The sequence below is a fragment of the Metarhizium brunneum genome, chromosome 3 (genome assembly GCF_013426205.1).
Source record: "Metarhizium brunneum chromosome 3, complete sequence".
Taxonomy (NCBI): Eukaryota; Fungi; Ascomycota; class Sordariomycetes; order Hypocreales; family Clavicipitaceae; genus Metarhizium; species Metarhizium brunneum.
The window spans coordinates 1281963-1296175 of record NC_089424.1 but is presented as its reverse complement, the minus strand read 5'-3'; the positions used below and the strand labels follow the sequence as shown (position 1 = coordinate 1296175).

The window sequence follows — 14213 nt, the reverse complement described above, 5'->3', positions numbered from 1 at the left end:
CACGGCCAACGGCTGGGCGAGAGCACGCAGGGGCGACAGGTCACCAGCGTACACGATCTGCATCGAGACGGGTGGCGCCCAACCAGCAGAGGCCATTGATCACAGCTGAGCTCGCGTGGTTTCTTTCATCGCCTTTCCAAGAGTCTGAAAGAGCAATTGTGGAACAGAGCCTGGTTTGTTGGTCCATGTTCAACATCAAGCCGTAGCTCTGTGAGCATTGAATTCTGCTCCCGCATTGTTCTTATAAGGTGGCTGCCACCTGAAGCGCTCAGGCGGCTCATGGCAAACTTTAAATCAACATTATTGTCAACCTAGGGACGGAGTATCTTACTTCCTGCGTCAAAATCCCCAAATTTGGCCGCATTCTGCAACGTCCTAAACCACCAGGAGCCAGAAGAGTGAACCAAACAGATGAAGGTAAACATGGTTCGTTCAATCAGAGGCTGCATCACGCCCGTGAAGAGCGTTAAGCATGCTGCCTTCAGAAATTAAAGGAGCCCTCGTGCCCGACTCATGGGACGAAATGAAGCGTCACAAGTGGCAGTCTGTGTGGAAAGAGCCGTCACACCAAAGCAAACACGCCCAACCCGGCTGGGATAAGCACATGATGATGAAGGAATCCTGAGCCCACTCCGATATTACTCGCAATCTTGTATCTACAGACGGAGGGGGCCCTGACGGTCGCCAATATTTGTAGTTGAACAAATCGGATCTTGCCGTTCAGACCATTCCGCGAAGATTAATGTTGCCCGCCTCATCGAACGTCCCATTTACTAGCACTCCTAGATTGTAAAAGCCCGCCCGCATTTGTCGTAGCTGTGAAGCCAATCGCCATCAGTGGCATCAGAGTTGCATTCCCAGTGGATTCTCCCATCAGCCCGCGTGGCACTTGGCCCATCACAGCAAACAAAAACTTGACCAGCAGATCCCTTCTCGTCATCGCCCCCAAAATCAAACCGTCAAACAACTGTTGTTCCAAAGGGTATCTTGATCCCAGGGCCTCGTCGTTCCCACGTCGCATGCAATAGCCACCAGTCCCTGCCGCGAGTCGTGGTGAGCGGGAGCAAGCCCTCCCCCCGACAAAGTACAAAATCAAGAATGCTCGCTCATTCAAACGTCTCGTCAGCCCATGTCTATCCTCTTCCCCCGTGAAGGCCCGCGACTTGTCTCTGATCCTTGTTCCAGGCATACTGTACTCCGTACTACACCATGACACTACGCGCATTCCTCGAATCCTCCCAAGTCCAGCCTGCTCCTCCGTCGGCCAGAATGTCTCCTGTCTCAGCTTTTTCCCGCGATGGTCAGCCAACGTTGCGCCGCCCGTCAGCGCACCAGGTATATTAATAGCATCTGAGCCAGTGCGCCTCCTCCCGCCTCGGTCCCCAGAGGCCGGAGTTCAGGACGAGTACTCCGTACCATCAGTAGGTAGTAGATATCTAGCGCTTTTAACCGTAATTACCCAGAGGCCCTGTGTCTCCGAAACAGCCACGTGAAGAAGCCGTCAACTGTGGCGTGGAGATCCAGAGGTGAATCCCAAGCAACGCTATTTCGACTTGTACCGAGACACCTCCTATCTCGGGCGTCTTCCATCTTGTTTCGCCAAGTCTATGCTGCCCAGACTCTCCCACTCTCCACTCCATACAGTGATATGGCTGGAAATAATTGTCCCTGTGAACCGCGGGGACAATGGAACTCGGGCCACAAAACCACTTGGCAATACGGCCAAGTAGCGTCAAGTAGCATTGGGTTGATCATCAACTCGCCGTAGCACGATTAATATGACCCTGCATCTCAAGCACTCAAGTAGAATATTGTCCTGCGTAAGGGTTCCTCCAATCATGTATTACTTCTTACACTCACAGAACTCCATGTATTAGTCAAACATAACGCTTGCTGACGGTGCGACGCTTTCGCTTCCGCCATCATCACTTCTTTAGCGCTGCATTTCCCAGTCGTTCAATCTCTCGGCCTTCTTGCGAGCCTTTCCCTGCCGCCTCCAACAGTCTCTCCCACGCCTCTAGGTTCTTGAGACGGATCGCTTCCTCGGCCGCCTTCACCCGCATTCCACACTTCTCGTACATGGTGATGGACTGGCCCGGTTCCAAGCCCGTACACTTCGGCACAAACACAGCTGCCAGTCGGGGGTTCCCCGCCTGAAGTGTCAGGTTGAAAAACGGCTGCAGTACGAGTCAAACGTTAGCTACCTGGTGATTTGCCGCCGTGACACAGAACAGATTTGAGACCAGCTTATACACACCTCCCAGCCAATGGGGCTCTTCTTCGTTTTCGAAATCTCTTCAATCTCGCTCCAATCTCGTTTCACGACCAATGCACGCAGGCTGCAAAACAGAAAAACAAAAGACATTAGTGAAGCGTCACATCATTATAGCAGAGACAAAACAAATAGCCGATCGGCAACTCTCGCGAGTGATCAACGTACCGAATCCACCATGCAACCTTTTCTGAAATTTTGAATTCGCTCTGAATCTTCTTCGCGCGGCCATTATAGCCTAGTCGAATAAGTTTAAACATGGTTTCGTTGACGCTCAGCCCCGAGAAGGAATCAGTCAAATCTCGATCTAAGGATTCTTGCAACCGGAGCAAAGTCGTCGTCTCCTTCAACGAGTACAGCTCTGGCAGATTCTCTTTGGAATCAGAAAGTAGTTTGGCCGCCAATGCCAGCTTATCCGAAGCAGTACGGGCATCTGGCTGCTGTAACGATTCGCGGATAAACACATTTGCTCCATCCGCTCGGCGGTCGTCTTGGTAATACAGGTCCTTGAGAACGCCGTTGTCGCCTTCGGTAATCGCTAATGCTTCTACCATTGCCGATGCCGTTGGTCGAGAGTTAATCACACGGAAAAACGATGCTAGCGGTAGCTTCTTCTTCAATTTCAGCAGCACAGACAGAATCAAATCGCTATCCCCGCTTTCAATCGCCTTGTCTAGTGCAAGCTCATCTTCCTCCATGTCCAATAAGAGGGGTACTTGTCTTCCCCCTCGGGGTTCATGATTCAGAAGTTCTGTTGCTAGGCGGCCACGACCTTCGTGATACGCTGTCCTTGCAATCTCCTCAAATGAGATGCCTGGTTTGCCGGATAGTCTTTCAACTACCAGTCGACAGATCGTGTCGTCATTTTCAGCTCCATTTCGTACCTTCGTAGATGCCCAGTGTACGTATATACGGTCCGTGGGTAATTTCAGGTAGCCAGCAATCTTCAACGCAAGAAGATAGTCATGCCTTTGGAGAAGGCGTCGAATTATTTTCTCCGGCGTAAGACGGTGATATTGTTCAAAAGACAGAGGCATCCCAACATTAAAATCACGTATTGCGTTCAAGACTCGCAACGTCTCGCACATGTCCACAAAGTCATCGCTGTTGTAGATATCCAGGACTGACTTGCCAAATGAAGCTGCCTTCAAAAGCCGTTTTTGCCATTTGACGTTAAATTCCCGGCCCGCCGCATTAACGCATGTGTCAACTGCTTCAGTAAGATTCGCACGGATGAGTTGAATATAGTCGTCTGCTTTGGGTGATTCAAGTTCCAGTTGGCCAACAGCGTCCAAAAGAATGGAGGCAGGCGAAGATTCAGATGCATGGCCAAAAACGTCCAGTGTGTCCGACGGTATTCTCTCCAGAAATTCGCAAAAGTCGTTTGTAATAAGTCGCGCACCATCATACTCTACCGCGACGTTAGTGCATCCTAATCAATATAAAGAATGTCCGGTTGGATACGGAGCATACCAGAAATGACATGTACTCTGGTACTATCGTAGATGTAAGACAATGACTGGTCACCAGGACCGATTACATGTACCTCATCTTCCCATGCAATCAGTGCATCTGTTCCGCACCATTCGACGTATTTTGGAGGTGTTTGTGAGTCGGAATTATGTTCAAAGAGCGGTTCTTGGAAGTCGCTTGTGATGACATGTGCGGTTCCCGTCTTTGAATACAAGTTGACGTATCGACCGTCTGGAGAGACGCTGATGTGACTAAAGGGGCCACTATCAAGAAAGCGATCTTCACAGTCTGCCGCATCTACCACGTATACTGTAGAGCCGATGCTCAGGAGAACTTCAACAGACCGGGATAAGGTATGGTCTGGTGATATAATTGCCCAGGAGTGAATCTCAGCTTCGGGTGTGGTTGCCAAAAGCTTTGGACGTGGTTCTGCGTATGAAGACACCGTGACCAAGGAGTTATTGCCCAGCAAGGCTACCATGCCGTTGTCGTAAAACCTGTAAACTTTGTATCAGAGTGTTTATTCCTTGGGGAGGGGTCATTAAGGGGAGACCTTACCGGCATGATTCGACGCCATAATTGTCTGCGCCATGGCCTAGCGAAAAATTACTGAAGTCGCCTTGCAAATCATAGCATCGTACATTGCCGTCAGCGGTTACCACCAATAAAGACTCGTCTTCCGACCAGCCCAGCCCTTTGATGCGGCTCTTGTCCCAAGGAATGGAGCGGATTTTCTTTCCCGCCAAGCTGTAAATATCAATTTCAGACTGCGTAGATCTCCCAGGCTGAAATAAGTGAAACTTTGAGTCGTCACGCCATAAAGCTGAGTCGTCGTTAGCAAAATGACCAAGAATGGACAGCAGTGCTAGGTAGTGCACAGTCTCATCCGAGCTTTGAGAATATTGCAGTATTCCCCAGGCCAGGGGAGCGTTATCGTACCTAATGCGCCGGCATATGGGGCTCCAGCAACGAGATAATTGTCAAGGTCTAAATCCTCATCGAACACCTCGGTGTACTGCTGGGTCTTGCGAAACCACTTGTCCCCTACGCTCTCCCAGTCTGCTCTTGCGTCAAGGGTGCCCATCATAAGTTGCGGTTCATTCTGGGTCGCCTCACTTCATGCACATTTGCGGGCAGGATGAAGAATAGGGACGCGTTGCCGAAGCTGAGCTATCAAAGCCGAAAGCTGTGAATCTCGACAATAGAGAGTGCTAGCTTCCCCCATATGCGAGAGACAGCTATCATTTGGCGGTCGCGTCACCAAGCCCGAGTGCTCCTGCCAATTTGTGGGGCTATTCCTCGGCTAAATGAGGATGCCGCTAGCTTCGACTCTTGCTTGTCACTTATTACAGGAATGAAAGGAACTGCCCCGCCATGCGTAATGTATCCATTCCCCGTATCTCATCCGTCAAATCGGTTATCAGTTAATAAAACGTAGCCATCGAGTTCCTTACAGTTGAGACCATACTAGCTGCTGATCCCCTTCATCCGATATGCCGAACTGGAGAGACGAGTATCTCTCATCCCTCAAGGATGCCGAGCTTCAGAACCCTGTGAACATGGAGTTGGTTCAGACATGTCGGTTCACATCCTACTGCCCCTCACTCTCACTGAGCACCAGGTGATGTGATGTGCTGCCTGCTAACTCTCTGCCCTGGCAGGTTCACAAATGGCCGATCGAATATCCGCGTTGGAGGCGGAAAAGGCAGCCTTGGAATCACGAGCCTCAAACGTAAATGTCGGTAAGCTGGCATCAGGATCAAAAGTTGGGGATGCTTCAGCCACAGACGATCCTGGCGTCGCTCAACTTCGTCTTGACCTTGCCGAGTCTCTTCGGTCCAAGGGAGTGACGGAAAGTCGGCTACGGACGGCAGAGGAAGAACTGTCCAAACTACGAACTAAGTTGAAGGATGATTCGCGGTCCATCAGAGATCTCACTACTGAGCGAGCCACCCTCACAACCAGGCTAAAGGATCGGGAGCATGAAATTCGAGAGAAACGAAAGTTGCTCGAGGTATGGAGCTGCAGATCCAGCGACCCATCAAACTGACTTCCCAAGTTACACAGTATTAACTCTCATCACAGCAAGTACAGGATGAAATGATTACTTTGAATCTTCAAATGTCAGTGGCCGAGAAAGAAAGAGACAAGGTGAAGAAGGAGAATAAGGAGCTCGTTGACCGATGGATGAAGCGTATGGCACAAGAGGCTGAGGCCATGAATCTTGCCAACGAACCGATGTTCGACAAATAGACCGAGTCACAGTTGCCCTACGACCATTCGAGCCAGCCTTTGAGCCGTTTGCAATGAAGTTGAGCCCCATGCAGGGCTGCATTGTTGGTATGTGCTCTATGCTAGCTATTCGTCACTCCAACGAACCCACAATATTGCAAAAACAAGCTATGATGTATGCGCGCGCGTATGCAGAAATGTTCCTTATCCAAAGCTCGGCTTCCACCGCTAACAATATGAATGCTCTCTAGTTCTACTACTTGCGTGTGGAGATGAAATATGATCCACCAGCATTGGTCCAACTGACAAAGCCCTCTGGGTATAAACACTCTTCCACATCAAGAATGGTGCTACCAACGTCATTGATGTTGTGGCTACTCTTGAAGTCAGCCACGAAGGACCTGAGCGAAATGATCTTGCAGCCTAATTTCAAATCCAAGAACATGCGCACCAAGTCATCGTTCAGCTGAGATGTAAAGGCTTTGTTGTTGACGAGAACGACATCGGCTCGTTTCAGGGCCTCGTGTATGGCGGTGTTCTTGCGAAAGTCGCCTCTCTCGAGGTGAGACTTGCCAGGCTTGATTCCCCACAGCATACATCTGGCCTCGAACTCTTTGATCTGGGCATCGGCCAGATTGCAGGCGTTTTCCATCATTTCGCAACCCCAGCTTTCACATCCGATTTCCAATGCAGCTTGTAAGCAGACATTCCCAACCCCGGATCCCAAATCCACAAAGACTTGATCCGACGTCATCTTGGTCTGTTCAACTAGAAGCTTTGATATGAAAGGGTGCAGAAGTTCTCCATAGACATAATCGGTGCCATTTTCGTACTTTGACAGCAGTTCGACTTTGGGAGCAACCGTTCGATCATAGACTTGATCCAGAATAAAAGCCACAAATTGTCGTGGTAGTTCGTGCATCTTATCAAGGTTTTTTGCAATGATTCCATCCTCGACCATTCCTAGTAAAGTCTCATTGTATTCGTGGATTGCAGCTTTGAAACCAGCCAGGTCTTGAATGTTCCGATTTGACGCCTTTTCCAAACGTCGAATAAGACCCGTATTGTGGTTAGTGAACGGTTCAGCTTCATCTTCGGTGAGATATGTTTCGGCGACATGGCGAACGATTCTTATACTAGCCTCAACCGCGTCTATTTTATCCTTGCCCCAGACAAGCTCAAACCTAGAAAAATTCGTCAGTCATATAACTCTGGCGGGCGATGGGCATGGCTGAAAAGACGGAGGAGTATCGGAGACGCACTTCTCTCTAGGCTGCAAACTGGGATACTGCAACTCTATGGCAACATCCTCCTTTTGCGCACCCATGACAGGCACGCATTTCTCTTCCAGCGAAGCGACCTCAACGGCGTGGACAAATTTCAGATTGTCGTTGCGTCCCTCAAAAGCCCGGAAGTGTCTAAGCTTGCGGTTGGAATCCAGGTGCTTATCCTCGGAATTGCCTCTTCGCTGCCTCTTGCGGGTATCCAAATTCATCCAGCCATCATCCTCGGCGTCGCTATCCTTGTCAAACGTTATACGCTCGCTCGCGGGGGACCGTGTCGTGGAGGAGACAGTGCCCGTCTTGCGCTTCCGATCAAGTCGCTTTTCGTCAGATGATGAAGGATTAGGCGAATGACTGGCGTAGCGGACAGCCGAAGGCTTAGGCGACGGACGGTAAACGGGAGACGAGCGCGATGACGAGGCTCCCGCGGAGGCCGGGCCGGGGCGAGATTTCGGCTTTGGTTTGCTCGGGGTCGGGGCACGTTCGACAATAACCTTTTCGATCCGGATCTTGGGCGGGTCAACCTTGAACTTGTTGCCCTTGCCGCCGAGGAGAGGCATGGCGACAGAGAGGAAGGTGGCTTAAACAAGCCAAAGTCAGAAGTCGATAGCGGGAGTAGGCGGGAGGTGACTTCGAGGCAGATCGGAGGGGTCAGACAGTCTCTCTGGTTGTGGCGGTTCGCGACAGTCTCTAGTAAATATGTCTTGTGCCTCGTGCCTCGTGCCTCGTGCCTAGTGTCTCATGCACTAGCCAGGTCAAGCCTCGTCGCAACGACCAGCGACAGCGACGGCGGCGGGCGGCGTGGGGGTGGTTAGAAGGGTCAAGAAGTGTACAGAAGAAAAATACAGGAGAGAAATAGACGAGGGGAACACAAAATAATAGAAACAAAGACAATACTACGTCTGGGCTGCTATGCAAAAGAAAATGCGCAGTTGTGTCAAGAATCAGGGTTGAGGTGCGACGACGAAGAAAAGAGGCGTCGGCGTCAGACAGCCAGTTGTCTTGCGTGTCTCTGCGCCTTCCGCCTCTGTGGGTGTGTGCGGCCCTGCGGGTGTCGGGGTGTGCCCAGGAGCGCTTGGTGCTGCACAGTGCGCAAGGATTGGCCAGCGGGGAAGGTCCTTACGTGTGCCCATGTGAACCCAGTGCGGACTGCCAGCACACGGACTCCGTACTCCGTGTTATTCCAGGACATCCAGAATATATACATGCATGCACGGGGACGTCGCACGCATCTCATGCACTCCGTCCCGGCTGCCTGGCAGCGTGCCCGTGTTGGATACTGCACAGCCCTGAATTCGCGAAATCTGTGCGACGCCCGCCTTTGTTTAGCCACAGCGCCGAGTCGGATGCCCTCGCCCCTTGTCCGTACATGACGAGCAATCAACATGACGAGAAAGAACTAGAGCCTGCCGCCTTGTCTCCCTAGAGCTGCTAGATGCCGGGGAGCGGCTGCATCTAGACTGACCGCATAATTTCAGCCACGTATGCAAGAAGCAAGCATTCAACCTTGTTCATACCCGCGCCGGTGGCTTCCCCGAAAGGACCGACTTTCCCTGGCAGCAGTCCAGCCCGGCTTAGCAACCGAGACCAATAACTGTTTCCGCCCCGGACGAATATCAACACGTCACCAAGTCAGGTTTTGGCCTGGGACTGATCATGTATGCGACGTAGGCTAGCTGTGGCGATGAGGGTTGTCGCAACTCCGGCCCAGGTTAGCTCCGTCCGGGACGGAGGCAAGTTCATCCCCGGAGTAGCCAAGGGCCTTTGCGATGCTGCGTCCGGCGTTGTTGTCGGCGTGGACTACGGTCGAGCAGCACCTGGCTACGTGGGAGTAGATTTGGTGAGTCTTCGTTGAAACACTAATCAGGCGTGTCAACTACGACTATCGAGTGAGAAACCTCGAATCCGAAGATATGCTTTGTAGATGGACCTAAGCCGGACAGTCATACCCAACAGCCTTTTACGTACGGTCATGTAAATGATGTCTGTGGTTTGGTAATTTCGATGGTCTCAGTCCATAACAGGCAGTTTTTCGACCTGTCACTCGCCTACAGCAGAGCTTCCACGTAGACTAAGCAGTCCATATCTGGGCTAGAATCCAGACCTTGAGGTGGCATTACAGACAACTCATCAGATCGGCCTGTCTATGGTGAATGGGAGAGGTCTGCTGGGCAGAGGCTAAATTATAAGATGTTTGCTTTCGCCCACCATAGGCGTATGTGGTGGCAGGGTGGTGGCAGCCCAAGTATGTCATTCGATGGCGCTGATCCAAGGCTATGAGATGGCCGACCGAAGTTCAATCATGGCCACGCTTCTCTCTCTTTAGACACTTGCTCCCAGGATCAAGTGCCACCATCATAAATTGCCATGCGGCGTGGCGATTAGAGTTTACGTAACCGGGCATGTCGTGAGTCACGAGTCCACGAAAGTCATGAAGTGACTGTAAGAAACATCGGAAAGCATTGAACACGTTTCAGAAAGCACACACGTTTCTTGGAAATTAATAAAATCATGGGACAACCGTTTCGTTAGCTGAGATGGTGACGTGTAATGACAAATAGCGGGTAGTAAGTAGCATGCTGTAGTTTGAAGGCTACCCACGCATACAGGGCCACGATCTTGTACCAGGCAGGAGTATTTTCAAATCAATGACCAGGGCTGTCACGTTTAGCCTGATCTTCTCTGATGTCGGTCTTCTGAGCATAGTAATTCACTGTTCGCTCTCAACTGCAACTCGTCGAGAGACGACCAGAGTACGGCCCTGGAACAAAAAAAGAGTGAACTTGCGGTTGATAAGCAATAAAACGATAAACTAGAAAAAAAAAATGTCAAGCTCCAAGTACGCAAGAAAGGTCTTGCACTAAGGAGCAAAAAGATCAGCTCGTCTCCCCCGGAAAGGCTCGAACTTTCAACCTCCTGATTAACAGTCAGACGCGCTAGCCAATTGCGCCACGGAGGAGCTGTTGCCAACCGGACTCTTATCGTACCCTAAGACCGCGACTGCGATTTAGTTACGGCCAAAAAAAAAAGAATCTCCCCCGGAAAGGCTCGAACTTTCAACCTTTTATAATCTATTAGCAAATATTTCCACATATCACAAGTTATCGGTTCTCTAACTCACCTCCTGATTAACAGTCAGACGCGCTAGCCAATTGCGCCACGGAGGAAAGGTTGGCGGCCCCGGAATCTTATCGTAATTTAAGAGCGCGGCTGAGATATATAGCCACAAAAAGCAAAAAAATTTCTCCCCCGGAAAGGCTTGAACTTTCAACCTCCTGATTAACAGTCAGACGCGCTAGCCAATTGCGCCACGGAGGAATTGTTAGTAAGCAGGCAGCTTATTGACTCTAGTCAATTAGCTGGAAAGAAGTCACTGTCATGACCAATGGCCAACGTAGTGGAAGGAGATAAGTGACCGCATGGCGCGGCAAAGTTTACTGTGCAAAGCTATTACATGTCTGAGAAATTTTGCGAATAACTTCACTCCCCCTTGTTGTGATTCAATCTGCAGCCAGGTTGTAGACGTACCGTATATGGATATTGGCAATGACAAAATTCGCATCATTTTTTCCGCGAAATTGTATGGGGTTCACCACACTCTAAACTTGAAAGGGTTCTACCTATTCGAGCCAAACTCTTTGATCCAGACTCTTCCTGCTGCATACATGACGCACCGTAGCTGGCAATTGGTCAATCACCAGGCGTTTGAGGATAGACGTGGTACAGGGTAGGCCACTAATCGGTGATGGTATTTTTCAGCAGTGGTAACTAACCTTTGTCTTGGCAACACTGCCAAAATGCCGAATTATGGTACTGGAAGCATGTTATGTGTCTCTTCGTAGAGCGTAATAAAGCACGATGGTGTCGAAGACAGGGGCATTTCATTTTAGACGAAGAACGGAGGAATTCACTGGTTTGCGTAACACCGTCTGGTGGGATTCATGCAAACGAAGCGACCGACTTCGCTGTCCTACCCTCAAGGCTTACCTTGTACACGTAGTATATTAGACTCTTCTTTCCGTCGTTTCTATAACGGCTTGTAAAAGGGCCTATATAATTTTTAGACGGACACACTTTATTGTAAAGGCATCTGACCGACTTTATCAAGAGGCGTAAAAAAGCGGGGCTGTTTCTGTACGACCCTCATGTAATTAATTAGCGACGTCTTTTCACAACAATCGGTCGTCCTCCGTGGCGCAATTGGCTAGCGCGTCTGACTGTTAATCAGGAGGTTGAAAGTTCGAGCCTTTCCGGGGGAGATTTATTTTTTGCCAGGTTTACCATGTCGTTTACCATCTTTTTTTTGGGCTCCTGTCCTTTGGCTATTTATTATTGTTTAGACCATCGTCGAGCGGCCCTTGATTGCGGTCTCTTTTTCGCCGTTTTATGAGACAGCATGCTTAGCTACTATAGTATCCATTGTGTCATCATGCATGGAACTGATGCGTTGATTCTATCCGAGACAACACTAGAAGATACAGGAGAGAAAGTCAATCCCATGATAAAGTTATTTGGCTACGAGGTGAAAATAAAAGAAGCACGGCGAATAACTGTCTCGCCTCTTTCTGGCCAGACGAGAACAAGCTAGGCAATGTGATAGCCGGAAGATAACGGCAATCAAGTCTCTAGCTATAACTGCATCCCCTTTCATGTAATGAATTACTTCTCCCTAATCTTGCAAGTCATTATATTCATCGGTAAGGCGCTCGATACACCATTCAGCTGGTCAACAAGAATGTTGATGCACATGAAAGTCGCAATACCACCTGCGCAGTTGCCCGCTGCATCATTATAAGGCGCCCTGAGACCAAGCCGATTTGCCGGGTCGCTTGTCGTAGCATTCTCGGCTTTAAATCGGGACTGAGGAGCTTCTCGAAGAGCTGAATAGTTAGGTCCCCAATAATTACCAGGCGTAATACGCCTCTGTAAGCGACGATGTATCGCGTCATGTAGTGTTCGTGCCGTCTCGGTGGCGGAGCAAGCAGCCTGTCGACGGAGGCAAAGGCTGGCAAAGTAAGCAAAACTCACCATTGGGTCTGGTGAGAGCATCAATACTCAAATCTATCACATCTTTACACGGGTTCCAGCGAAAGGTAGCCTGGAGCTCCTTAACAGAGAGCATTGGAGACATTGAGCCCTCGACCCAAGCGAGAGTCTTATGCTGCCACGTATTTATAAGCCTCGGAAAGATTGTGATAATCTGGAACAAGAGACAGCCCCAAAACTCCAACAGATTCAACTCTGTCTCTGCTGCAGTGTCCGCGTACAAGAAGATAATGAATGCTGAATTCGTGTCTGTCTACTAGTCTCCTACGTCGTAGAGATGGGAGGCATGTTTGTGGCTATACCAAAATGTCGCAATGGGCTTAGATTTCCTAGGTCAAGTTAATGCTTTGCTCAAGATAGGCAATGAAAAAGTGTACGTACATTCTGCGCCTCGAACCTGAAAGGTCTCCTGCAAGGCCGGTGAAACTATTCTGCCACTTATAATAATGCGCATCGAATGAAGAAAGGAAACAAAATTTACTCAGGATGTCTAGTATGATATTCCCACCTGATCTGGGGAATTGGCTCGTCGTCAAGTAAACGAAAGATCTCAGGCGGTCAAACTGACTGTGACAAATTCTCCATCAACTGTGCATATATAGGAACCGGAATTTGCCTTGACAATGTATACATAGAGTACTTATTTCATTTTGCTTTGCTTGTAGTATAAGAAGAATTTATTTCTATCTTATTTGAGTTGAAATAATATTTCTCGCTCTTATCTTAGTGCCTCATTATTATAACCGTAGTTTAGTTATAGGCTGGACAGAACTTGTACGGCCCAATGTCGCTTGGCCCTTTCATCTACGCCTGCATTTATTTAGTTGTCATTTAGGCATGTCCAAATACTCGGTCGATTGGCATAGATTAATTTGATGCTCTTTTTAGATCCTTATTAATATGGAACTCACCATTGCGGGTTGAAGCCTCTGCTAGTAGATGTGACTTGGACGGCTACCGAGACCATGGTGTGCTTTGGCTTGTCATTTGGGCCAACAAACGAAATACATTTGTTGATGCAAGTTGGAAGGACCCCAGACCCCTAGATTCGAGTACGACTTTGCGAGAAAGTCTTTCCAGTGGAGAATGCGACTCTGAAGTGGAAATTTGTTCATGACACCCCCCCCAAAAGGTCATTGGGTTTGTGACCACGAATACGGTTTGCGGACCCTCTTGACTACACTTGACACATCCTATAGTCTACTAAGAAGCCCAGCAAGCCCGTTGTCATTATCCAATATCGTCAGCGGAGGACAAGCCGCCAGACCAATCAATCTGTAGACAAATACCCCCCGGACCAATGGCACAAGTGGCGGCCACTGCCACTCTCTAAGCACTCGGTAAATGACAGCAGGATGTCGATCCACAAACACGGCAGCTCTAGTTTGAGCCTCTTTCACGTCAAGCGTGGCGTTTATGCCTGTCCCGCATCTCCATCTCGCTGTGGCGATTTGACCAGACCAAGAGGCGTCGTTCAGAAAAGAGCGGATGAACCACTGACTCTAGGCCTAGTCAGGGGCCCAATGCAGAAATCCAAAGCCCAATTAAAATGAAAGCATCGACGACAGCGTCCCCAGAGGGCTAGATGGACTGCTGGGCTATGGAGACACTGGCCGTTGAAGAGGGGATCCGGGGCCCTCTTCCCCTCGTCAGCTCGACGGATGGCGATGGCCGAAGGGCTTGGGGTGGAAGAAACAAGGGTCAGGGTGCCAGTCAGGCAAATCGTGCCTTTCTTTGCAATCGTGGAAATTTGTTTGGTCGAGACTAGGCATTTGGATCAAGGCCTGTTTCATCTTGCCCCATGGAACCCCCCTCGACCTCTGCCCCAACAGAATCCCATCATCTGCCAAGTTGATCTGATTTCCTTCCATGTTCCTGTAGACATACACACAGGTACGCGGGACTCT

The 14213-nt window shown here is 49.7% G+C and overlaps 3 protein-coding genes and 4 non-coding genes across 7 annotated transcripts; 1 reads left to right on the top strand and 6 right to left on the bottom strand.

Annotated features, from left to right (window-relative positions):
- Nucleotides 1-1925: 1925 nt before the first annotated feature.
- Nucleotides 1926-4829, bottom strand: G6M90_00g056550 (uncharacterized protein; the record flags this gene model as incomplete). Its single annotated transcript, XM_014688760.1, has 6 exons — nt 1926-2177; nt 2258-2339; nt 2441-3683; nt 3746-4242; nt 4304-4568; nt 4685-4829. The coding sequence occupies 6 exons, from the start codon at nt 4827-4829 to the stop codon at nt 1926-1928; spliced, it is 2484 nt and encodes an 827-aa protein (XP_014544246.1).
- A 409-nt stretch (nt 4830-5238) lies between these two features.
- ATG16 (Autophagy-related protein 16) lies at nt 5239-5998 on the top strand (the record flags this gene model as incomplete). Its single annotated transcript, XM_014688759.1, has 3 exons — nt 5239-5323; nt 5407-5759; nt 5831-5998. The coding sequence occupies 3 exons, from the start codon at nt 5239-5241 to the stop codon at nt 5996-5998; spliced, it is 606 nt and encodes a 201-aa protein (XP_014544245.1).
- Nucleotides 5999-6233: 235 nt separating this feature from the next.
- Nucleotides 6234-7820, bottom strand: DOT1 (Histone-lysine N-methyltransferase, H3 lysine-79 specific; the record flags this gene model as incomplete). The annotated part of the gene is made up of 2 exons (XM_014688758.1): nt 6234-7161; nt 7240-7820. 2 exons carry the CDS (start codon nt 7818-7820, stop codon nt 6234-6236), a joined length of 1509 nt encoding a protein of 502 aa, XP_014544244.1.
- A 2325-nt stretch (nt 7821-10145) lies between these two features.
- G6M90_tRNA00000059 lies at nt 10146-10219 on the bottom strand. Its single transcript has one exon. It is a non-coding gene; the product is annotated as a tRNA-Asn (tRNA).
- Nucleotides 10220-10293: 74 nt separating this feature from the next.
- On the bottom strand, nt 10294-10427 carry G6M90_tRNA00000058. The gene has a single exon. It is a non-coding gene; the product is annotated as a tRNA-Asn (tRNA).
- Nucleotides 10428-10504: 77 nt separating this feature from the next.
- On the bottom strand, nt 10505-10578 carry G6M90_tRNA00000057. Its single transcript has one exon. It is a non-coding gene; the product is annotated as a tRNA-Asn (tRNA).
- Nucleotides 10579-11445: 867 nt separating this feature from the next.
- On the bottom strand, nt 11446-11519 carry G6M90_tRNA00000075. The gene has a single exon. It is a non-coding gene; the product is annotated as a tRNA-Asn (tRNA).
- Between the last annotated feature and the right edge of the window lie 2694 nt (nt 11520-14213).